The 23,818-nt window shown below is 49.8% G+C and overlaps 7 protein-coding genes across 7 annotated transcripts; 1 reads left to right on the top strand and 6 right to left on the bottom strand.

Annotated features, from left to right (window-relative positions):
- Positions 1 to 645: 645 nt before the first annotated feature.
- Positions 646 to 7,017, top strand: MGYG_02959 (hypothetical protein; the record flags this gene model as incomplete). Its single annotated transcript, XM_003175386.1, has 1 exon — positions 646 to 7,017. The coding sequence occupies one exon, from the start codon at positions 646 to 648 to the stop codon at positions 7,015 to 7,017; it is 6,372 nt and encodes a 2,123-aa protein (XP_003175434.1).
- An 844-nt stretch (positions 7,018 to 7,861) lies between these two features.
- On the bottom strand, positions 7,862 to 9,661 carry MGYG_02958 (beta-hexosaminidase; the record flags this gene model as incomplete). The annotated part of the gene is made up of 1 exon (XM_003175385.1): positions 7,862 to 9,661. One exon carries the CDS (start codon positions 9,659 to 9,661, stop codon positions 7,862 to 7,864), a length of 1,800 nt encoding a protein of 599 aa, XP_003175433.1.
- Positions 9,662 to 10,918: 1,257 nt separating this feature from the next.
- MGYG_02957 (isoflavone reductase) lies at positions 10,919 to 11,944 on the bottom strand (the record flags this gene model as incomplete). The annotated part of the gene is made up of 1 exon (XM_003175384.1): positions 10,919 to 11,944. The coding sequence occupies one exon, from the start codon at positions 11,942 to 11,944 to the stop codon at positions 10,919 to 10,921; it is 1,026 nt and encodes a 341-aa protein (XP_003175432.1).
- Positions 11,945 to 12,798: 854 nt separating this feature from the next.
- MGYG_02956 (hypothetical protein) lies at positions 12,799 to 13,749 on the bottom strand (the record flags this gene model as incomplete). Its single annotated transcript, XM_003175383.1, has 1 exon — positions 12,799 to 13,749. One exon carries the CDS (start codon positions 13,747 to 13,749, stop codon positions 12,799 to 12,801), a length of 951 nt encoding a protein of 316 aa, XP_003175431.1.
- A 2,232-nt stretch (positions 13,750 to 15,981) lies between these two features.
- On the bottom strand, positions 15,982 to 16,679 carry MGYG_02955 (40S ribosomal protein S8; the record flags this gene model as incomplete). Its single annotated transcript, XM_003175382.1, has 2 exons — positions 15,982 to 16,516; positions 16,606 to 16,679. 2 exons carry the CDS (start codon positions 16,677 to 16,679, stop codon positions 15,982 to 15,984), a joined length of 609 nt encoding a protein of 202 aa, XP_003175430.1.
- A 768-nt stretch (positions 16,680 to 17,447) lies between these two features.
- Positions 17,448 to 18,879, bottom strand: MGYG_02954 (ribonuclease T2; the record flags this gene model as incomplete). The annotated part of the gene is made up of 5 exons (XM_003175381.1): positions 17,448 to 17,582; positions 17,637 to 17,962; positions 18,032 to 18,224; positions 18,279 to 18,573; positions 18,644 to 18,879. The coding sequence occupies 5 exons, from the start codon at positions 18,877 to 18,879 to the stop codon at positions 17,448 to 17,450; spliced, it is 1,185 nt and encodes a 394-aa protein (XP_003175429.1).
- Positions 18,880 to 19,894: 1,015 nt separating this feature from the next.
- On the bottom strand, positions 19,895 to 23,340 carry MGYG_02953 (inorganic phosphate transporter PHO87; the record flags this gene model as incomplete). The annotated part of the gene is made up of 6 exons (XM_003175380.1): positions 19,895 to 20,040; positions 20,105 to 20,882; positions 20,941 to 22,098; positions 22,224 to 22,503; positions 22,588 to 23,116; positions 23,331 to 23,340. The coding sequence occupies 6 exons, from the start codon at positions 23,338 to 23,340 to the stop codon at positions 19,895 to 19,897; spliced, it is 2,901 nt and encodes a 966-aa protein (XP_003175428.1).
- Between the last annotated feature and the right edge of the window lie 478 nt (positions 23,341 to 23,818).

The raw sequence follows: 23,818 nt of genomic DNA, 5'->3' as shown, positions 1-23,818 counted from the left end.
ACAAAAAAATACAACAAACCATCGAAACCACCAAAGAAAAGAGAGAGAGACACGGCAGCGGAGGAGCAGAAGGACCTTAGAAAGGACACACGGCTTAACGAGAATCGCTTCTTCCGCTCACGAAACAGTCGAATTGGACCGAGTATCGACGAGGCCAGAGACGCTGACACGCAGATGTCTGGCGAGGAGGAACCCAAGTCAGTCGCTCACGAACCCCCAAACCCGCATCTACACCAGCAAAAGACAGGAAGAAAGGCAGTGCAAGAGGAAGACGGCGAGATAGCTGGCATACCGCTGTTGCTGCTGCTGCTGCTGCTGAAAAGAGCGCATCTCCCTCTGCTGTTATCTGTATAGCCGGGCTGACCAGTGTTCTCGTCCTCCAGGTGAAGGCTACCCTCGCGATACATCCAAAAATCCCTGGACGAACGACTCCGAGCCCCCTGCGCCGGCAGCAGCCAAAGAGACATCCCGGCCACGGAGGTAGCAGGCCCTTTTTATTTTATTTTTATTTTTTTCGTCGTTGTCTTCTTCTCTTACTCCTTCTTCCTCGCTTTAACTACGTTGTAAGAAGAGACACATCTACTCGGCTCGTTCTGGCCTGCGGTCTCCCTCCTGTGCCGTTGCGAGCGAACGAACCCCCCCAGGATGCCCTGGAAACCCCTACCTCGCATTGCGTTCGCCGTTGCGGTCTATCCCTTCCAGCCGTCGTCGCCCGCAGACCTTCCCCTCGAGCTCGGAGATGAGCTCTACATAATCGAACAGGGCGGTGCCAGCGGCGAATGGTATCGAGGGTACCTGGTCGCGCCGCCCTCGCTGCTGGCCGGCCTGACGAGCATTCGCGGACAGACGCTGGAGGCCCGTGTCTTCTCTGGAATATTCCCCAAGAACTGCGTCGAGGTTCGAGAAGTGCTCGGAGATGCAGACGAGAGGCTGCGGGAGAGCACAGGGACGCTGCTCAATGGCGATTCGCGCTCAATTGGTGCTGTGTCCCCCGAGAATGGCCAGCCAGGAGACATCAAGCCGACCTCCCGCGGCCTGGCTCCAGACGTCAAGGCAGCCCGCACTCTGTCTCCGCTGACCATCCTCAAGTTGGAGGAGGATGCGACCAAGCGACGGTCTGGCATGTCGATGCAGACGGGGCCTGTCGTCTCCCTCCCTCCTCCTCCGCGGCGGGACTCTAGCGGCGCAAAGCCGGCCGCTCCTGTGCCCATGCTCAAGATTGGAGACGAGACGCCTACCTCGATGTCTGAACCGCTGGTCGACGAGATCGCTTCCTGCCTACGTGAATGGCACTCAACAAATATCCATGGACTGCTCCTAGGGAGACAGTACGCTACGTTGGAGAGTATGTCCAACATTGTCCTCGAACTCGACCTCGCTCGACGGCAGCTCCTACACAACGTCCTGACCGCCCAGGAAAGGAAATCGCTACGCGAGGAAACCGTCTGGAATCTGGTTCGAGGGAACAAGATGCTGAGCGGGGATGTCATCGTCCGCGATCCTGCTCAGCGTGGCCGCCTGCTGACCGGAGAGGACTCGGCCATTGAGCTGACCAAACTGCAGTCTGAAATGAGCATGCTTGACGGCAAGATAACACATCCATCAGATACGGTCTCCCTTCATCATCTTCTCTTCGAGCTCGATGCAGTCACCGGCACCATCTCGAGTCCAATTGTCCTCGCAGTCAGTCTGTGTTTACAATCTCCAGCCGGTGACGTCAAACCACTATCTGAGACCTATGCATTAGACGTTCCCTCCGCAGAGAGCTTCTCATCCCTCGCAGTCAGTGGGAAACTAAAGACCCTCTTCACCGAGCTAAGTGCTGCTGATATTGGAGAAATATCAGGCGCAGATTCAAAGCTCTTCCTCGTTGTCAAGGTCCTCAGCTGGGATGCGCCTCGAACGGTGCCTGTCCTCACGAAATCCCACTCCTCCTCCGGGACCAACACTAACAAAGCGGGAGCCCAGTTTAGCACCGCAGGCAAGGGCAGCTTACGGGGTAGAAGGAGTATGATGTGGGGGCCCAAGGGTACCAAAGGTGGACAGCCCGTAGATCCGACTGCAAAGGAGGCTGCTACCAACGCTCCACCTCAATCGGGTGACGGGGCAGATAAGGAGAAACAGACCGCGGTTCCTCCCAAGAAGAAAGACCCTGTCTGTCGTATGGTCGGCGTAGGAGCAATTGAAGTCGGCCCGTTAGTCAAGGCCGGCAAGGTCACAGAGCAGGCGTTCACCATCTGGTCACCGCTAGGTGAGGATGAAGAAGAGGAGGCAGTCACAGACGGTTTCCATGAGATCATCCGTAGTCTTATTTACAGTCCAACCGGACGCTATACCCGGTCATACCAGGCTGCACGGCTACACACTCACCTGTATCCCTTTACCAGCACAGATGCAGACGCCCTCGTCAAGAAGAACCCTACCCTCCTCCACAGCGTTACTCAGACCAGAAGGATAGGCTTCCCTGGGGCGCCAACGAAGCCAAGGTCAGATATCTACGTTACCCTCTCACGAGCGAACATCTCACGAGATGCTCTCCTCTCGCACCCAGTCCACGGCCAGGTGCCTGTGCCACAATCGACTGGCCTCCGAAACATACAATTAACCCTCGAAGTCCGTAACGCTGCTGGAGCTAGAGTGGAAAAGTGCATCTGTCCCTCATCCAATGCTACTCCCGTCATTGCCTGGAGAACAACCGTCACCGAGAGGCTTTCCGCCTGGAATCAGACTATCCGCCTGAGCATCCCAGCCGACCAGGTACCCGGATCCCACCTGATTATGAGCATAGCAGATGCCCCAGAGTTCCCGTTTGCACTGAGCTGGATGCCTCTCTGGGACCAACAAGCGTTTATCCGCGACGGACCTCATTCCCTTTTACTCCATGCGTATGACAAGTCCACCTCAAGCATTGAGAACGGAAAAGGAGCCTACTTATCCCTACCCTGGAGTGCTCTTGGGAAGAATGAATCGACCAAGGACGAAGCTGTGACTGGACCTATGGCAACCTTGGTCGTAGAGACCGACCTCTGCAGCACCGAATATTCACAGGACCAAGTCATGCTCGGACTTCTCAATTGGAAGGAGAAGCCTGCCTCCGAGCTTTTGGAGCTACTTCGGAGGCTCGTCTTCGTCCCAGAGATCGAGATAGTCAAGCAATTAAGCAATGTTTTCGATGCATTGTTTGGTATAATCGTCGAGCACTCCGGACATGACGAGTTCGAGGACCTGGTGTTCACTGATATCGTCACTGTACTCGGTATTCTACATGACCGTCGCTTTAACCTTGGACCACTGGTTGATCAATATGCCAAAGAACAGTTCAACTTCCCATTTGCTACTCCATGCCTGATAAGAAGTTACTGCCGTCTACTTCAGGCGACACCCGACTCTCAACAGTCCCGCAATCTCCGTGCTGCATTCAAGGTTGGAAGGCATATTCTAAAGTTCATAATCAATGCTCGAGAACAGCAAAAGGCAAAGGAAGAAGGAATCGGTATCACAAACATCCAATCAACCTTCAACCGTGACTTAACCTTCATCTTCAAATCTGTGGAAGCATTGATGCAAAATCCCGCACCGATACTCGTTGGAAGCAAGACTCTCGTTGTCCAGCATTTCCATACCTGGCTGCCTGAGCTATCTAGTGCGCTTACCAAGGAAGAAATTATCGACATTGCCTTGAGCTTTATGGATTCGTGCAAGGGCGTCAAAGGCATGCTTATTCTCTATAAACTTGTTCTAATCCAGAACTACTTCCAGCTCTCACCATTTGCCGAGCAAAAGGAGAGGAGAATGCTTTATGCGCGATGTGCCGAGTGGCTTGACCCTTACTGGGGAGCCGTGTCAGAAGTTACAGACCAATACAGAGACCAGGTCCGACTATGCTCGTCTATCGTTGCAGAGCAGCTTAAGAACCCAGAACCAGAGCTTTTCGAGTACATGCCCAAGGTCATGGCGTCATACTGTGCCATTGCAGCAGACGGTGTCGAAGAATCAAACTGGCTTTCACTCCTATTCAGCAAGTCATTCCCATTCCAGCTGAAGCAGTCAAAGACGAACCAGAAATTCGATGAAGCCCTTCTCGAGCTTTCTGCTCTCACGGCTGCATTATCCGCTATACCCGACCCGGTGGAGTTGATTATGGAACCAGATGAGATGGCTATTTTCTTAACCCGTGCATTCACCACTCACATTTCAATTCTTGACTGTGTTCCCTACCCTGCAACTTGGTTAAGTTTGCGTATTTATCATCATCGCTCTGTGGTGAAAAGCTTGGAACATTGGTCTGCAATGCTTATCAAATCGTTCCTCCCGCCCGTCGAAGAGGCTGACACGTTTGACATGGAGTTATGGAGACTTTTCTTCGCTACCATATTAAAGTTGGTATCAAGTGACGCTCTTGCTTTGGAAACCTTCCCTGAGCAAAAACGACGTGCTGTGTGGAAAATCGCTGGCGATGTCCGTGAACATGGCGCTGAGCTTTTGCGTACGACTTGGAAGGCCATTGGCTGGGAGACTACTCCTGAAGAACGTGACCGGTTTGGCTTGGATAGATTAGGAGGATATCAAGTCCAATATGTTCCTAGCCTTGTGCCTCCGATTATTGAACTTTGCCTGAGCGTCCATGAGGGACCTCGACGGGTTGCTGTTGAAATATTGCAGACTATGCTTGTTAGCGAGTGGCAATTGAATGAGGACTTAGCTATGATCGAAGCTGAGATAATATCCAGTTTGGACGAGACGTTTAAGACAAGGAACTTCTCTGAAAGCATCACCCAGAAGCTGTTCATGACTGAGTTGATGGAACTCTTTGACTCGAAATCCGAGACTCTTGACTCTGAACTTATGGTAGCATTGAAGGAACTGGTAGCTACTGTCGACGAACTACTTGACCTCCTGGCCGCAGCGCACTCCGGTAATATTTCGGAAAGTTTGAATACACTGAAGCTAATGGAGTTCATGAAAGATATGGACAAGGAGGACATCTTCATTCGCTATGTGCATGAGCTTGCTAAGGGACAAGTCGCTGCCCGGAATTTCACCGAAGCTGGTCTTGCACTTCAATTCCATGCAGACCTCTACCATTGGGATTCCTCACAGCTTCTTCCAGCCCTTACAATCCCCGAATTCCCAGAACAAAGTTCCTTTGATCGAAAGGAGGCTTTGTATTTCCAAATCATTCAGCATTTCGAAGACGGGAAGGCTTGGTCACATGCTCTTGCATGTTATAGGGAGCTTGCAGACCAATATGAGCATACCACTCTGGACTTTGCCAAACTTTCAAGGACGCAGACCTCTATGGCTAGGATTTATGACTCCATTGTCAGAGATGATATTCAGGTCGCGAGATACTTCCGTGTCACTTTCAAGGGTCTTGGGTTCCCGGCTACTATAAGGGACAAGCAATATATTTTCGAAGGACACCCAACAGACCGATTGGCTAGCTTTACAGACAGATTGCAGAAGGAATACCCTGCCGCTCAGCTTATTACGTCTGGGGAAATTGAAGATTTGGAGGGCCAGTTCCTTCGGGTATCCGCCGTTAGCATTCATCGGGACATGAACCATCCAGTTTATCAACGAACTAAGGTTCCACAGTCTGTTAGAGACCACCTCTTGACCTCGATACCTGCACAATTCTCAGTTACGTCTAAGAAACACCTGAGTGGCAACAATGTCAAGAGACAGTGGGTTGAGAAGAATATCTACACCGTCGCCGAACCATTCCCCAATATTCTTAGGCGTAGTGAGATAGTTGCAACTGACGAGGTTGCTCTGACCCCCTTGCAGACTGCTATTGAAAGGACATGGCGCAAGACCCAGGAACTTATCATTCTTGAAAGGAGAGCAACGTCGAACCCGGATGCGAATCTCACTGCAGTAGCCGAACTCATTCGACAACTTGTTGATGTTGAAGCCCAGCCGTCGACTTGTGCGGCGCTCTACCGCCAATTCCTTCAAGAAGACTATGACCCTGATGTGCCAACTGAGAACGGTGAAGTAGATGGGCCAGTACACCCAAACCACCCGCTCAGAAATGCCCTTGCAGCCGCCCTGATAGAGCATGCATTGGCGATCAAGCGTTGTCTCATGCTATTCAACCTTCGACCGTCATATCAATCCGACCAGATGGAGCTAATTCGCCAATTTGAATCTATCTTCTCACAAGAGCTTGCAACCTTTATACCCATAGCTGGACAATATCAAGATGATGGCCTTCCGACCTTTGGTCGATTTGATCCTTTCGCAAATAGCCAAGCATCCCAATTACAAGATATCCAAGGCGAAGGTCAACAGAAACCCGCGCTTTCGAGATCGTTGTCCAATGCAGTATCCGAAGCTCCCAGCCGTCGATTAAGCCTTAACCCGTTCAGACGTTCGCACCATGGGCCTTCTAACTCAGTGACAACTATAACGCGAGAGACAATACGGTCCAACGGTAGCCTGAGGAATCAATCCATCAGCGAGGGAATGAAGCTCAACGGCACCACTATGGTAAACGAACCACTCAGAGAAGGTACCTCGTCTAGCAACAAAACAGATGCAAATGATAGAAAAGGCAGTCATTCAACTCAAGGCAAGGCAGAAGGTGCTCCAAAACGCCGCAGCTGGTTCGGAAACGGCAGCACCACCAGTAGTAATAACGGAAATGCTACTGAAGCAAAGCCTAACGGTACAGCCACCCAGTCCACGGAAGATATCAAAACAACGCAACAGCGAATCATCGAAAGGGCAAAAGCAGCTCGCAAACAGAACGGAACGACTTACTCCACTATTCCCCAGACCCGGCCGTCGACCAACGGCAGCAACCGAACAGGTATATCTGCGCGTTCAGGGGGTCCGCGGTCCCCAATTAGCCCAATAACAAACAATTCAGCCGGAAGTAGCAACATGAGTGCATCGGCAGTGCGGGAGTCCGTCATGAGACGACTCAGTCTCTTGAAGTCAGGTCGAAAAGCCAGCCGTGCCAATTTCAGAGAAGGCGGCGCAATGGGCGGAGCAGTGACGGAAGAATAGTCTCACTTGATATTTCCATGAACATATACTTGTTGTTCTTGCTATACCTCATCCTTTCCCTCTCATATTGGCTGCAGTCAATCATCCATATTGGAAGCCCGCTTCTCAAACACGCCTTACACATTACCTATTCCGTCTTGACCCCTTTCCCAAGTTTCTTTCTCATTTCTGGCAGTTTGCCATTTATTCCTTCTACTCCCTTTTTTTTACCTCTTACATTCATGTAAGATATGACATTTTATTTGGATGAATGTTTTATTCCCTTCTACTACCTGTTGGATAATTCTTGAATGTCCCCCCGTTTTTTGATACCAATGTCCGAGTCTCTACTGGATATATTTTCCTTTGTTTTAATACCGCTTGCACCTGCATTTTCTCTTCCCCCAGCGTTACCTAGTGTACCTGGCCATTTATAGCCTTACCATCGACACCCCATGTTATTTTCCTTTTAATCCTTTCTTCTCTTTTCTTTTGCCTTACTATTGTGACATTTAATTGTTAATTTCATGTGTTCCCGTCGAGTTGTTGGCCTTGACGTAGATCCATTTTAGATTGTTGAATGAGCCGTGGATGATCGATTTAGCTTGAGTTGAGATGAGTGCACTGTAAATTGTAAACAATTTATAGCCAATTAGGCCTTCGATGGGACAAAGATACGGTTTATCAGAGGCAGCTAGTTTTCTTGGAACGAATTGATTTGCATTAGTTTGGAAGATATTTAATAGCAAGAATACCGCTAAGATGCGAAGATTAAATCAATTAAAAGTGCGCTAACTAAGATCATGACTCTCCATTTAGTTATCAATTTTTTTTTTCCAAGAAGGGCTATCATTTTAAGCGTCCTTTACTGGATTGCATTCTGGTCAAGGAAGAGGTCACAGTGATGTGGATTCTGGAGACAATATCTAGGCTGAAGTGGCACAGCACCGACACCGTTGGCAACGAGGTATTCTCTAAAGTTCAGGATACGGGCGGTCATATTTGTTGTTCGCTTCTTACCCTTGTCGTCATGATTGCCGGACCAGACCAGTTCAGCGAGAGCAGCGGCACGGGGCCAGAACTTGGGGGAGATGTTGACATCATCTACCTGTTCGGACCAGAGAGGCGCGATACCGCCTAGGACATGCTTCTTCTCCTCGTCAGTGAGGCCGTCAGTGAAGTCATAGTCGTAAATACGCTGCCAGGTCTTGTATGGAGCACACCAAGAACCACCGTCACCGAGATAGTTGAAGTTTGGTGTTTTTGGGTCAGGGTTCGTCATGACGTTGTATCTGGGGTCGTTGGAGACCCAGCCGCCGTTACCACAGTCAAGATAGAAGAAATCGGCAGAGGAGACGATAACGTCGTAGCCGTTAGAGGTAAGGTTCTTAATGTTTTCGATTCCCTTGTTCCAGGACTGCATGATGGTATCCTTTGGCATATTCTTTGCGTGAATGTTCTCAGAGAGGAACATGTCTTCCCAAGTGATGAAACGACGGTCTTTGCGCTTCTTAAGGGCCGGGAAGAGTCTGTCAACATATGCCTGAAGCAAGTCATTCAGGGTACTAGATGGGTGGTCGGCAAGCCATTTAGTGATATGGGAGCTGAATTTGTAGCAGTTTGGCTGCAGCTCATCACCGCCGAGATGATAGAAGTCATCCTCAAAGAGTGCACTCAGTTCGGCATAAATGTTCTCCATAACCTCGTAGGTCTTGTCGTAGGCTAGATCAAGCTGTCCTGGGTTGGGTTCGACCGCGGTATGTTTGGGCCAGTCATCGTTGGACCACCAGGACTTGCCACACGACACTAGTTCGGGATCAATCTGTCTCCAGCCCGATGAAGAGTGGCCGGGAGTGTCTATTTCAGGGATGACACGGATTCCACGTTGTCGAGCATAGTTAATGACTTCCTTAACATCCCCATGGCTATAGGTCATGCGGCGTGAATACGCATCCGTGGTCATCTGGGGATAAGCATCGACTCGAATCGGCCAAGATTGGGTGTCGGTGATGTGCCACTGGAGGACATTTAGCTTTGACAGAGCCATGGCATCGAGCTGTTCCTTGATTTTGGGCATGGAAATGAAGTTACGGCCCGTATCTATCATGATACCTCGTACAGGGTATAGGGGTGCATCTTTGATTGTGACGGGCTGTTCGACCATCAAATGGCCGTTACTCTCGTCGACAATGATCAGCTGCTGCAGAGTAGTGAATGCATGGCGAGCTCCCCAGACTGTATGGGCCTTTATTTCGATGCTGTTCGATTCCTTACTGATCACCAGGCTGTAAGCTTCGTTCACGCCATGAGACAGCTTTGCATTAGGATCCTCCACCACGACATTGACCCTTCTGATCGAGGTTCTTGGAGCAGAGTTTCCTCTCTTTGCCTTGGGTGGGTTAGGGAATGGGTCAAAGGTAGGGAAAGGGACGTTGAGCACTGTAGGCGTCCATCGAAGCTTGACAATGGTTCTGTAGCACCGGTCCCATGCTTCCTTGAGGTTCTGCTCGCGTGATCCATGGTATGAAACGAAGGGAGCGAGGTATACAGGGCCCGAATCACCCCATTCTATCGATCTCGGTGCTGGTAGGGGGTTGACATTGACGGCTTCAGCGACTGTAGACAGCACCACGGCCGCAGCAGCCACAGCTTGGGCAAAACGCATCGTTCGAGTATATCGTTCTTCACCTCTCGTCGTCGTCGTCGTCGTCGTCGTCCTCTCTGAGAGAAGTGTTAGTAGAAGGATTATCAGGGAGCAGACAAGAAGGAAGGCCGGCTTTATACCTCTGTATTGACTTATTTAGCTCCTTTGTACTTCCCAGCAAAACAAGCCCTTCCCGGCGCTTCAAAGCCAGAGTGCCACAGGAATCGGCGAGTCTAACTGGCCATGGATGTGCGGAAGCAGCGAGAGCTTCACTGCTGTTGGTGAAGGTGGAGGACGAGTCTGTGTTGTTGTTGCTGCTGCTGCAGTGCTGATCGTTGCTTTTTTCTGCGTGCAACCCTCCCTTCATCCATCGCGAAGGACCTCCACACGCCATATAACGAGCGGGCTAATAACAGGAAATTAAGGGCCGAAAAGTATAGTCAAGCAGTCCAACCTCGAATGACAAGTCGGAAATACGACGATGCAACCTGCGAGCTTCTCCCTCGCTTCTCTTCTTTTCTCCCAAAGCGCATCCCTGGACATCATCCAGCGCCATCAGATGATGGCTTCACACAGACGGCGAGACAAGCCATGCCATGCCATGCCACCTCTCCCGACCAAGGCAAGACACACACAGTGACATCTACCTATCCGGCCGGAGGATGTAACCCTGGAAAAGCAGAGAAGCGGAGCTTCCCAGGATGTCCAGCTATAGATGGCTGAGCGGTGATTTGGATGACAGCTGCGCCCACCACCAACCAGCTAACTAGTTGACCACTTCATGTCCGCACATATGAAGGTTGAAGGGCTCAAGGGATCCCCCTGAACTAGTTGCTTACTAGGTGATCCTCTTCCTGAAGACTCCACTGCCTGGCAGAGGCCATCACCATCAGGCAGCGCCTCATGCTCGTCCCTGTCTAGGGAGTGGGCGAAGTGGCTGCCGAGAGAAAAGGGAGGCTGATCTGATGGTGTTTGATGACCGATATATCAAATGAAATCTTGCATATCACCCAGCATAACCGAGTCTCTAACCACTGGTTAACTAGTTGGCTAGTGTTAGTTGTTAGTTGGCTACCCCAGGTTTAACCTTGATATCAAGCAGTTGATCATGTTACTAATCGTCCAGGCACTGATCTAGATTGGATACGAGGCGTTACATCAGGTGCGCCAGAAGTCACGATTCATTCTGAGATGCTACCTACTTTTTGCTTAGCTACTTAACAATACGAGCGAACAGAGAGCAATTTAACGTCTCTAGCTAGACACTGAGTATCAACTTCATGCGTCGACAGAGAGTCCGGATGGTTCCGCCCAGTACTTCTTTAGATACTCCTCAACAGTCATGGGCTTCACTCCCGGACAGAGGCGGTTAAGCGTTGGCTCGACGGGGATCCCACCGTCGCAGCAGACTCGCTTCAACTGGCATTCCAGCTGTTCGATGATTCCCACAACGCCTTCTGCAGGGTTGGCAAGCCTTTCCTCGACTTGTTTCTTGGTGAACGGGCGTACTTCGATCGTATGGCCAGTATACTTTTCGATCAGGCTCACCACCTCGTCGAACTGAAGGGTTGAGCCCGCCATCCCAAGCTCTCGTTTACCCCAGGGCTCCTCCAGGTCAATAGCTGCGGCGATAAACCTGCCAATGTCCCGGATGTTGGTCATGGTAATCACGGGTGGTGGTGGTAGGCTGCCATTATCGCGCTCTACCACAGGCACCTCAACCCAGCGGTCAACCAAATTAAACAAGAACGGCCGCTCTGCAAAGCCCGCCAGTGCCTCAACTCGGTTACCATCCTTCTCAGGACTGCCGATTCCAAGGTAATTCATGAACATCCCATTTGAAAAGATGGCGGCGTCGATGTTCGATTTAAGCACGGCCTCCCACACAGGCAGTTTGACCGCTCTCTCAAAGTCGATTGAGAAATGCGACTTATATGGACCAGAGAACTCGGATGGCGCAAAACGTCGACATCCAGCAGTCTCAGCGGCATGCAACAGCCTGATCTGGGTTTTGACGAAAGTGTCTGTGTCGTGTATAAGGAGCACGCTGACGACCGTGTCGATATCACGCAGGGCTGCTACTAGTGAGTCCTCAGACTCATAATTGACATACCGTGTTTCCACCTCTGCAGTGGACGATGAGCCGGGGACCGGCCAAGCTGCAGTGCTAGACGCCGAGGAGCCATTTTCTTTCTTCCTTGAGAGAATCATAGGCGTATGACGGCCGCCTGTTGCTAGAAGAGCTGAAACGACCGAATGGCCCAGGGTAGGACTGGAGCCTCCGGCAATCGCGACCTTGACCATGATGAATGAGTAGCTGCCTATGAATTCAAGACCTGCTCATGAATATCTAAGGTGGCAAGAAGAATAGGAGAACCATTTCGGCCAGGCAGCAGAGACGGTCTTCTTATGTATACAACTTTTCCAAGCCAGCGCGTTGATCGTCTGCTTGTTTGACCATCCAACGTCATACGAAAGAAGAGGACGAGTTCTTATATACGCAGTTTAGACTTAGCGTTTATCTTCTAGCCAATCAACTTCCTATTCTGTCAGAATATCACGTGTTTTCGTGACTTAAATGCGACTTTATTCGTATCTTTGCAGCGAAAGGACGAGGATGATTTGGTTGATGACGGAAGATCCTTAAAAGAGGCCGCACCCATGTACATATGTAGCTAATTTTTATGGCATTACTCCGTACTACCTTGTTTTGTAGCAGATATAAGAAAAATTTTCATGGTAATCACGTGATGAACTTAAAGTCCTGAAAAGGCATACGTCAATATCACGTCGAACGTCATGAGAGGCGCAGATATGGAGAGATACAAGACACCAAATGCATGAAAATTTTTAATTCCATTAGGGTAATAGTATACATAGGTTGTCCACACAACCACACAACCAATTGACCTCATTTTCATTTGTATCATCCCCGAGCGCCTTTTTTAACCCGTGCTTTTTTTTTCCCTTTCCTTTCCTTTCCATTTGTTATCCTCAATCCCATGAATGCAAAAACCAATTACCAAACGAGATCCGATGTTTTCCCATGAAGTGAAAATGAAACCAATGGACGATATCCTATATTCCGTCCGTGTTGTAAATCCAACGACAAATTTTCTGGTTTTTACCCAACGATGGCTTGCTTTCCGTCATTCTGATTAGTTAGCGGCATTGGCTTCTTCTTTTAGGCGCTTCCTCGTTGCCAAATACTCGGCCCAGGATCGGGCATTAAGCTCCATGTGTGCTTTAGCAGCTGCATCAGCCCTTTGACGTCTTGCTTTCACGACCTTGTCCCTTGTAAGTTTCTGTTTGGCCAATTTCTCCTTTTCAGCCTTAGCTTTCTGGCGTTTCTCGTTCTCGGCTTTCTCCAGTTGGAGTCTTTTGGCTTCCTTCGCCTTAAGGTAGTCTTCCTGCATTTTCCTGTATGCTTCCTTAAGCTTGGCCATAAAGGGTCCTGCGTCGTTCTTTGCCTTGACGAATGCAGCAGCGTGAAATTTCAGAGAAGCCGAGCTCTTTTCAAACTGCCTTTCTAGCTCATTGCATTCGGCGATACACTTCTTCAGTGTTGAGTTGGTGTTCTCTGCAGCATTAGGCCCATAATGGCCTGGGTTGGCGTCGATATCCATATGTTTGTTGTGGAGTAGCTGGCTAGTTGCAACCGACTCTATCAGAGCCGTCTTGGTTTTCCTGTATGACTCGTGCGTTGCATAATAGCGGATGCGGGCGATTGCCAATACTTGGAAGGCGTTGGTGAATGCGTCGGGCAGGGCCCTGGGGGCGTTGACAATCATCTTGTTAAGGAATTCATAATTGATGTTGTGGCCTGGCTCGCCGCTTTGCATGTCAATGCGGATGGGATTCAGGACAGCGTGGGTTCCATTTTCGTAGTCCCTCCAGATCACCTCTGATAGGGGGATAGTGGCTGGGACTTCTCCGCCAAAGGGGCGCTCGAGGGGAACGAACTCGGAAGTGAACGACCTCTGTGAGGCATAGTACCCCGTTTCCAGCCCTGGAATCTGTTTCTGTTTCGTTTTCTCTGACTTCTTAGGAATCCCAGGGGTGACCGATCCCGTGGCAGCGGCTGGCTGCATATTCGAGGGACCAGCCATCGTGTTATATCCTATTATCTTTAGCTGATAGAACTGCGCTGTATTTGCCCTTTTTTTTCTGAAGCAAATAGGCCGTTTTATCCGTTGTGAGGCAAATTTCAATAACAGTGAGTTGGGGAGGCAATACACACCTGTTTTCTCTCTCAAGGAGAGACAAGAGAGGTTGGAGATGAAGTTGATCAAGGTGAAGATGCTGAAGAGAGTGAGGAAGAGGAAGAAGAAGAGAGAAAAGAAGAAGAAGAAGAAGAAGAAGCAGAGAAGGGGACTTGACGTCTGGTTTGTGCAGCTTCGAACTGGCAGCTTGGGTTCTTGGGACTGCGCAGGAGACTTTGGAACGTTCGATGTGACGCTCTGGATGTCCTCCTTTACCAGCCCCCCGAATTTCGCAGTCACCTATCTCCCTTCCTACCCCCTTTTAACTCTGGATTTTTTCATGATGAAGCTGTGACATCCACTGAGAACAATCATCGAGACCTTTGGCTCCCTGTTACCCTCTCTGTGAAGGCCGTTGAGCGCAAAAAAGGGGGTGAAGGGTTGCGGGAGATACCTACCTTACTTTCTGTGGCAATGTCACTTAGAATTTCAGCTATTATTGTGCCAACGGAAGGACGCCGGAGTAAGCACCGGTGTGCGTACTTCTAGGGGCGCTACACCTCAGGGCGAGCAAACGGCCGAGTCGAGCGAGCTTCCCTGATGGCTTTTTTGGTAGCGTCTGCTTTGGGCGTTGTTCGCACATGGTAGAAGGCGCATCTTCAGCACGCAGAAGGAGCTACAAGATATTTGCCCGCTTAAGTGAAGCCAGCAACCTTGGACCCTCTCTTCACGTCTTAGAAGCTCTATTCACTCTCTCGTTAGCCCCTGAAACTTTTACAGCTCGTCTGGTGTATCAGGTATCTCTCCAGCGGCATCGAGAGAGGGCTGCACGTCTCTATCTATCACGGTGTGCGTTCCGATATGACGTTGTTTTCCAGATATCGAAGACAAAGTATATTTTGGCGACGTTGCATTTCTAAAAGCGGCTTGAAGAGACAGCAGAGATGAAGACCAGACAGGAGAAATATAGTCAAAAACACCATATAGGTCTTCAGATACCTTTGGTGGAGGCTGGTCTCTGCACAATGCTCACTTGGTTCTTCAAGTCTTATGGTGTGTGGAAGATTCCTAGAAGCTAAGGGCAGGACAAGCCTCCATTTTATCAAAGGATCTATCTACAACGTCAAAACAGTCGCTTTCGGCCAGGCATTCAGCCTTCTTGCAGCTATTTGCACATAGAAGACCTGGACCCCGGTATACAGGCACTCAAAAACATCCAACAAGGTACCATCCTATCATCTACTTAATCATATCATACTAACTGGTTTCTTTTTGTAGGATTTGAGAGGTTTGCAGAGGCATCACAGAAATCAATGACCACCTTAGTTACCCATGAAATATTTAGCCAGCTCACAACTATACTCATAAGATAACCCCCACCCTAGTATATCCATTGCTGAGCTACGACGTACCTAATAATTGCTTTCTACCGCCTATTTGTGTCTAAGATCAGAGAGGAAGGCCACAGTAAGTCTGCAAACAGTCAATATAGAGGAGCCCCTTACATCGAATCGCAGCATTTCGATTGGATAATGAACACCGATCAAGATTCCATGGTAGTACAAGCCGGATAGTTATGGGGATAAAAATGACTTGGGTTATAAGCTTATATTTTCAGGGATTTAGCCTGAGTAATTATGTTTACTGGCACATGTTCAGCTCTGATCGAGCTCTAACAACGAGGTAGAAAACCAGGGGAGCAGAGACCTTTTCCCCTTCTGATCAACATTTACTAGGTTTATGTCCAATGTAGCGTGTGTAGGAGGAAAGCCTATTGGTAAAAAGGGTAGGAAAATGTATTCATTCCGAGTAGAAAACCAAGGCAATAGCCCTAGTGACCTACAGACATCATTGCATCGGTAATGTTTATAACATCGTAAGGGTTAGGTAAATGCACAAACTCCCGATCAAAACCGCTTTCCACATACAACCACGCTAGCACCAGCAGTAATGTCCCGCCCGTCAAGTCAAGACATAGAACAAGGGTGTTATGGTAAAAAAATTATATCTCCTTTTTGCCTTCCTCAAACCTGTAGGGGAACCATGTTTGTCTTCAAGGGAAAAAAGAAGATGCGAAGAAAAGGGCTTTTCTCTCTTTTTGTTGGCAGAAAATTTTGTTCAAATTGTTGTTGTATGGGTTTACTTTCTGATAGCACGCTGGTAGAAAGCAAGCTCCTCTCCCTCCAGGATGTAACCATCCACTCTTCCACTCTGACCAGGTCTGGAAGAAACAACAGCATACAATCGACCGGCCTCGAATTGCTTCTCAATAGCAGAGTCAACCTTGCCCATTACAGCAAGACGAGCAGCCTGCTTCTTGGCAACGCTGTTGCTCTTCTTGTCCTCGGTGGCTTCGGCACCAGCCTTTTGCTGACGTCGTCGGCCAAGGGGCTGGCCGTAGTGTGCCTCATACCATTGTCGGAAAGGAGCAGCGTCAACTTGGACGACGGCGGATTTGGTGAGGGTGTTGGTACGGACGAGTTCGTTGTTGGAAGGATGGTAGGCGACAGCAATCACACGGACTTTGCGGGAGAGACCCTCAGAGCCCCAGGAGAAGTTGCCGGACTCGAGACGGAGGGCACGGAATTTCTGGTTGCCTCCACGAGTGCGGACGGTGTGAATGCGCTTGGGGCCAATACGGGTGTTGGCTGGCTGGCGGCCCTTCTCGAAAGCTCTGGATGTCCGCCACCGTCAGTCTCCATTCCTCAATTGCTATGTCTTTCTCTTTCCTCTCAAGCTTCTTCCCCTAGGAAATATCCATACCTCTTCTTGCGGTAGTGAGCTCTCTTAGCACCGGTGGCCGAACGCTTGTGGCGGGAGTCTCGTGAGATACCCATGATTGCGGTTGATGTATTGGACTATATTCAAGAAAAAAATTGCAGTTAGAACCCAGTATGGACCAAATCACGTAAACCCTTCAAGGAACAGATTCGTCGTTGAGCAAGCAGAAACACCACAGGCTTGATATCTCGTTCACGATATCTCGACGGCGCTGCGTTGGCAATGCCTTCCCCGTTGCGCAAAATTCGTCCACACAACAATCCCACACACACGCCAACAACGAGATGGCAACGAAGTCGCGGTCCAACAGAGGGAAAGGCAGCGAGGGCAAGCAGATTGAAAGGCTCACCTTGTGTTATCTTCGTAGTCCCTTCACCAAAAGCAAACGCCGTGGGCTGATGTCGAAAGGGCGGAGATGTTGGCGGTTTAATGAGCTTGTCGTCGTCGTCGATAAAACTGAATTTCGCACAGTCGCTTCGCTTACATTTTTTTTGCCCTACATTTAGAAGGCGCTAGTCTGGAAGTGGGATAGTACAGATTTAAAGCTTGTTAGTAATCAGACAGCCAACTCGGATTATGCGTACCTAAATAGGACTAGTCTACGAGTTATGCAACTTGCATAAAAAGTGCTTTTCTGTGTGAGAGCAATTACAACTTCCCAGAGCAATTTTACAGTAGAGTGAATACTTCAGGCAAAAATGTGTACGTATATTCATGTCCATATCTATTCATATACCGGAAATATCGTATCTTTAAACCGAAACTTCATACGCATGCAAGATTGAGCACATATGAGCGTCTGAACTGTACATTATAAAAGTCGTCTAGATTGCTTGCCACGAAACGGTGAGTGGGATAGCACGGGGAGCGGTGTAGACTGGAACCTGGGTGGAACCAGTAGGGATCTTGTCGGCATAGAAGGTGGTTTTGCCGCTTGCGGAAAGCTTTCCCTGGGAGGCCTGGGAGACAGTTAGTCAAGGGGATTCGCATGTATAGGATCACAAGAGACATACTCCAAAGACAGAAGGGGTGACATTATAGCCACACTTGAACTGATCGTTAACCATACCACAGGCGCCCTTGCTAGATGTCAAGGTGAAGCCAGAGCCGGATGCAGCAGCGCGGTAAGTAGCACAGGTTCCGGTGGTGTACCAATTTCCGGTGCTGATGAGACATCCATCCTCCTCACCCATGGCAGTTACGGTAAGATAACCCTTGCCAGAGAAGATACCAGTGGGGGCAGGGCCGCCAGGAGAGGTGGTGGTTGGTGGTTGAGTACCTCCATTGTTCTTAGGGAGATATCGAATTCCAGTCTTTGGGCAAGTTGATGGGGTGCCACCTATGGATTGCTATTAGATATACATCGGGGGGGAGCATTAATATTTAAAAGAATAAAACATTGACGTACCTGGCAGGGTAGGGATATACTCTCCGCTCTGGGCAGATCCACGGACGTTATAGAAGTACCAGGCTTCGTTAAGGGCACCATTTCTGCAGTTGAGAGTGATCTCCATGCCGAAAGCAGCCTTAATAGCGTTCTGCATGTCGCTGAGAGCGTAGGTCTTTTCATTGCTTGGAGTGATGCCAGCATCGGCGAGGATCTGGGTAAAGTATTAGCTTATACCTAGGATTAACTAGACCGAGTATAAACCAACCTTGTAGGTGTTCAATCCCTTGAACACTTCAACAATTTTGACGAAGTAGTCGCTAACTTCCTGCTGAGGCATGTAATCCATGTAGCATTGCGTATCGAAGGTGCTCATGCAGGTGCCGTGCTTGTTCCACTCGTGTTCCCAGAAGGATTCATCATCACCCTTGTAGTCCTTGTAGTACTTCATCATGTACGCGAGAGTGTCATCTTTGCCGTGAGCCTTGAGAATGTCGGTAATATTGCTATATTCACGGCTCTTGTCACAGAATTGCTCGTAGGTACCATCACAGTTATCGGGCCTACGGTATTCAACCGCATTAGAACTCCAGCCGGGCACCATCACATTCACCGAGAAAACAAAAGACTCACCAGAGACCGTGGATGGTCCATGAATCTTCAGGGCCAGTAGCTGGGTCTGCATCCCAGAACTGAGTGAGAAGAATGAGGCCGCCTGGAGTGTTGAAGCAGCAAGTGTCTTCAACAGGGCCTGAGTTGTGGCAGCTCACCTCGCCGCCAGGAGGACAGGTAGGGCCATCAGCATGCACTCCGGAGAGGAGCTGCGATACCGCAAGCACCACAGCGGCCGTAGTCGAGGACGCTAGCATGGTTGGGTGTAGTTGTGAATGGAGAGGGAGGTGAGGTAGATAAGGAGGCCGGGATATAGGATGTGGTGAGACTTCAACTCCGACCTCAGACGAGGCGGGAGCTCAGCTGCTACTTATAAGCCGATAGACTGTGATACAACAGAACGCCCTCTATCAGCAGGGCGATCCATAGAGCAGACCGAGAAGCCGAGCTGTTCGCTTCGATGCTGGATGCGCAACGCAAGCACCGACGCCACGGCCCCTACGCAGGTCTCCTCCACCCCAGTCACCAGCTTAACTCTTCACAGCCAGTGCCAGCTCCATGTGTTTGCTTCTTCGTGTTTTTGCTTCTTTTCTTCTTCGAGTTCCCGCAGTTTTAAGTAGTTTAAAATGATGATGTAATCAGGGCGCCGACGGGCTTGCCCGGTGACCTGCTGAGTAAGGAGGATCATATTCTTGGTTTACGGCGGAATCACTAGAGTATTTCTTTCGTATGTTTATCGTTACGCGACAGATATCTGGTGTTTAACGACCATTTCGTATATCGAACGTGGCCAAACGGTGCTAACGGGGCTTTCAATCGTCTATAAACATCGGATTAATATTGTCTAATGCGTTGTTCTTGTGGAGGTTGGTCCACCTTCATATTCCTGACATTAATTCTGAACGGATGACGTAAAGCGCTTATCCAACCAACCAACGGCTAATTCGACAAGCTGAGTAAGACTGTCCAGCCTGGAGATAGCCGTGTCACGTGAACGAGAGTTGCCGACGGCTCTTGGCTTGCATCGGCCAATGAGATGCGTTAGGAACCAATTGGAGAGCAGAGAGCCTTGCTCGCCAGGGATACACCCCATGCTTTCAGTCTATTATCCAGTTGTATTCTGTATGTTCTACTGGACCTGCTTGCTATGTAACAATATCAATGTAAATCCTTACACTTAGAAGTACAGGCGGGAAACCCCCTGTAAATTGGTAGGGGTCAATGCTCCATAGAAAACGCCGTATCAGAGGAGGAAAAAATAGCAACAGCGACCTATAGCCCCGCAACGATCATCAGTCCGTACCCAAGGGTTACAACAAGGCCGAATGAGAGGATACTCGCTGGTACGCCTCGCGTGATGAAATGACGGACGCGAAGGTATCGCTGACCGGTCTCTGGAACTTCCATCATGATCGCAGCTGTGGAAAATGAAATGTCAGATAAAAACTTCTCGGGCGCGGACACGCAAAGGAAAACACTTACTCATGTTGGGGAAGCCACTAGTAGGAAGACCCATGGCCACAGAGCACATCAGCGCACTTCCCATCACTAGGAGGTTAGGATGTGGCTCGTTCATTCCCATACCCACTTCTCTGACAAGGGGTAGGAGAATCAATGCCGCCACAGTATGGGAGATGAAAGTTGCCACCACCAGAATCAACGCCGCAAAAACGAACATGACGCCGTAGAGGCTCAACCCGGCCACGCTGCTTGTTATAGAGCGGGCGATGGCATTTAGCAGACCAGAAGAAGTGACTGCCTTACCGAGGCAAAGCCCACCTGAAGCCAGAATGATGATGGTCCAGAGAAAATTGTTGAAGTCTTCTTTGGTCAGAATTCCCGTACCAAAGAATAGAACTAGCGGGAGGATGGCGATAACACCCATGTCTCCAAAGGTGCTTTCAAGCTGATGGCTGACACACCATAAGCAGATGGTGCCGATGGTGACTACAGTGATAAACCACTGTATACCGGTGAACTTGTCCTTCACGGGACGGATGGGGACAATGGTTGTTCCTCGGCTTGGGTTGAAAGTGATAAGAAGAAGGACCCAGATGCCCAGGATAGAGAGGATGCAAACTGGTAGGGCAATGAAGAACCATGTTCCCCAGCTGATAGCAGGATCCATGTTCTGCAATGCAATGATGTTCTGTGGTGAAGCAATGGGAGACGCAGCACCTCCTATGTTGGAAGCCAGTGCAATGCCAAGGATAACAGCTTTTGAGAACCGAGAATCAGTTGGTAGGTTTCGAAGCATTGGCTAGATTGGATACCAGTTAGTGATGGTTACTTTCACAGGCACGAGTATAGTGACTTACTTGAATGATAGAAAAGCAGAGCACCGGAGCAGCAACGTTGCTAATCCACATACTCAAAAACATGCCAACAAACATGTTCGTCAGCAGCACAGTTCTCGGCTTGGTACCTGCCTTGCTCAATACAAACGTAGCCATTCTCCGTGCAATATCATGTTTCGATAGAGCAGCGGCAATAGTAAAACCTCCAAGAAGAAGCATGATGACTGGGGTCCACATTGCTGCAAAGACCGCACTTGTAGCTTCCTTTGCGCCAAGTCTAGAGTGATCTTCCTCTGAACGCATGATTCCCAGGGTGACAGTGAGGAATGGGACAAGAATCGATGTCACGAAGAGCGGTATCACCTCCGTAGCCCATAGCAAACTGACAAACACTAGCATTGCCAGGCAATTTTGCTGTTCAGGCTTCTTCATGATTGGCACCACGAGCATGACCCCGAATATAATGAGGATAACTACCAGGGTCGCAAAAGTAGGTGATAAGAGCCATGATGGAACTGGACATCGTCCAATGGGGGTGATGAACTCCTTAATACCTGCCTCCTGCTCGTCACCCTGTCGTTGGGCCGTTTCCATGTCCGCCTCTCCTCCGAGCAGAGTTCTGCGTATTCCCATGTTTGCGGCCTGAGTCTTTCTTTCTATACCGATCATCTCTCTCCATATGGTATTTCGTTCCCAGACGACGTGCTCACGTAGATGGAGACGAAGTTCTCGTCTGGAGAGTGACAGATCACCATCTGTAACAAATCCAGCGTACAGCCGCTCAACGTTTGCAATGGTGTTATCCAGCTTGGCGATTGTCGCGTCCGTAAACGGCGTGGCCACCAGGACAGTGGAATCCATGTACTGCCTTCTCAAATTCCTGTCAAGTGTCTTGTCATACTTCTTCAACGCCTTTGAGAATCCAGTACGGTTAAGCTGGATAAACGACTTGAGCTCGCATAATGACACATATATGCCAATTGTTCGTTTCTTCAACGATACGCCAACATCGTATATGGCAATGTGCTCTGGATCCTGGGCAGGCCCCAATAGCCTCGAATCCATCAGCTCGCTGTTCATCAGATCCTCCTGAGGCCGTGAATCTCTTATCCATTCTCTTGACGAGGCAGAAAGCCTCCTTATCCTCCGTTGTGGAAACTCAGCAAAGTCCCATGTTATCTTCCGAATCATCACTGTCAACGTCTCCCCTCGGGCCCAGAACGTTCACTGAGGGTACTTGACCGGTGTTGGGTAAGGGTAGCATGGCGCGAGGCCCCGCTACGCCGGCGATGTCTGCCACTGACGCTCAAAGCTGGCGACTTGATGAGTGAATGAGCAACGGGCTCCATGTCAATCCCTATGCTATCCTGAGCAAAGGATTCTAGCTCTCTTGTAATATCTTCCACCTCCTTGTACAAGTCCATTTCCTTGGAGCGGTAGAAAGAGCAGACCTTCTCCAGCTCTCCGTCCAGAGCACGGCGGAAGATGGCGTCCGTGTCAAGACTCCTGTCAAGGAGGGGAGCAGATTCAACTTGTCCATTCTCGCGCTCGGGATGGTTCACTTGTTTTTCAAGAGTGTATATCCTACAAGACCAGTTCAGTTAGCTGGGAGAAACAAAAGAAAAGAAGAAAATGTTGCCTTTTCTTGGTAAATAGGGCCCGCCTTACAGTTTCTTCAAATTGCTGTATGCAATATAGCTGTCACTCCAATCCGGGACGGAATTGAACTGGATACTGTGTGAGAACTTCATGCTTTCTTCTTTTGTTGCAAGCCGGGCCTGTGATCCAGGACCAAGCTTGTACCGTTGTTGCCGTAGTCCGCCTTCTCCAAAGTAGTTGCTCTTGTACTCTTTCTCCTCCCCGATACTCTCCCTCCGTCTTGTCCTGGAGCCGGCACTTCTCTCCCTTTGGGAATCTTTGTATTCTTGATTTTGATTCTCTCGACCACCCTCTCGCTTACCCGCTGCCTGGTGAGTATTATTTCGGTGACCCCTCCTTTCCCCCCACCCAAAGAGCCATGCAAGCCCGGTGGGACTTTTCTTCCTAGCGGGATGTGTTCGATCTAACCCTGACCTTATCTCAGATCTGAGTCGAGCAGCCGGGGTGGAAGGTGTCGGTAACGCTGAGGCGGACGGACGAGCGAATTCGTCGAGTTCAAAACTCTGGCTGGTGTCTTGTCGAGCCAGGGTGGGCAGATCTGAGTATTTATTTCTGGTCAGCTGTGCGCTGTTCGCCGTTCCGGGATGTTTTCTTGACGTGTGTGCGTGTGTGTATATATAAATAGCCCTGGACCCGGTGGTTAGGCGGCGTTCGGGGCAGGTCTAAGGATGATGGATTTCAGGCGAATCGAATCCAAGCAGACGGAGTCAGCCTGACCAGTGAGTGGCTCGACGGGAGAGCTTGCTGTACACCCGGCGTCATTCAACGAATGTCTTTCCTTTGCGTGGGTACCTGGGACGCAGTGGGAGCGGGAAAGTTGACGCTGCGCGGTGTCAATGGTTGGTCGGACAAGCACGGCAAGCTTTTGAGATCGGTCAAGACGGGGGTTCTCCCTGTGCGAATTGATGACTCTGAGAGGAAGCAGAAGAAAAAAAGAACGGGATAACGGACCTCACGGGTTCATCTCGCCAAGTCGTAGGAGTGGGAAGTGGTTGATAATTAGTCTACCGCTGCAGTCGCGCGAGGCGTCAGGGAGTCGAGTCGCGGCCGGGGGAGGTCGAAAAGCTGCAGGCGAGGTCGATCTCAGTTACAGCCGCCCTTGCTGCTAAATTCAGGAGCCAGTTACAGGACACGGAGAAGCAGCCTCGCCATGCTGTACTCTGCAGCTGGCTACAGGTCATATTATTATCGCGGTCTCAATATCGAGATATACAGAGTAACTACAGAGTACAGGCTGGCG

Source organism: Nannizzia gypsea, genomic scaffold (assembly GCF_000150975.2).
Source record: "Nannizzia gypsea CBS 118893 supercont1.2 genomic scaffold, whole genome shotgun sequence".
Taxonomy (NCBI): Eukaryota; Fungi; Ascomycota; class Eurotiomycetes; order Onygenales; family Arthrodermataceae; genus Nannizzia; species Nannizzia gypsea.
Note: the sequence above shows the minus strand (reverse complement) of the source record. Positions and strands in the feature narration are given on the sequence as shown.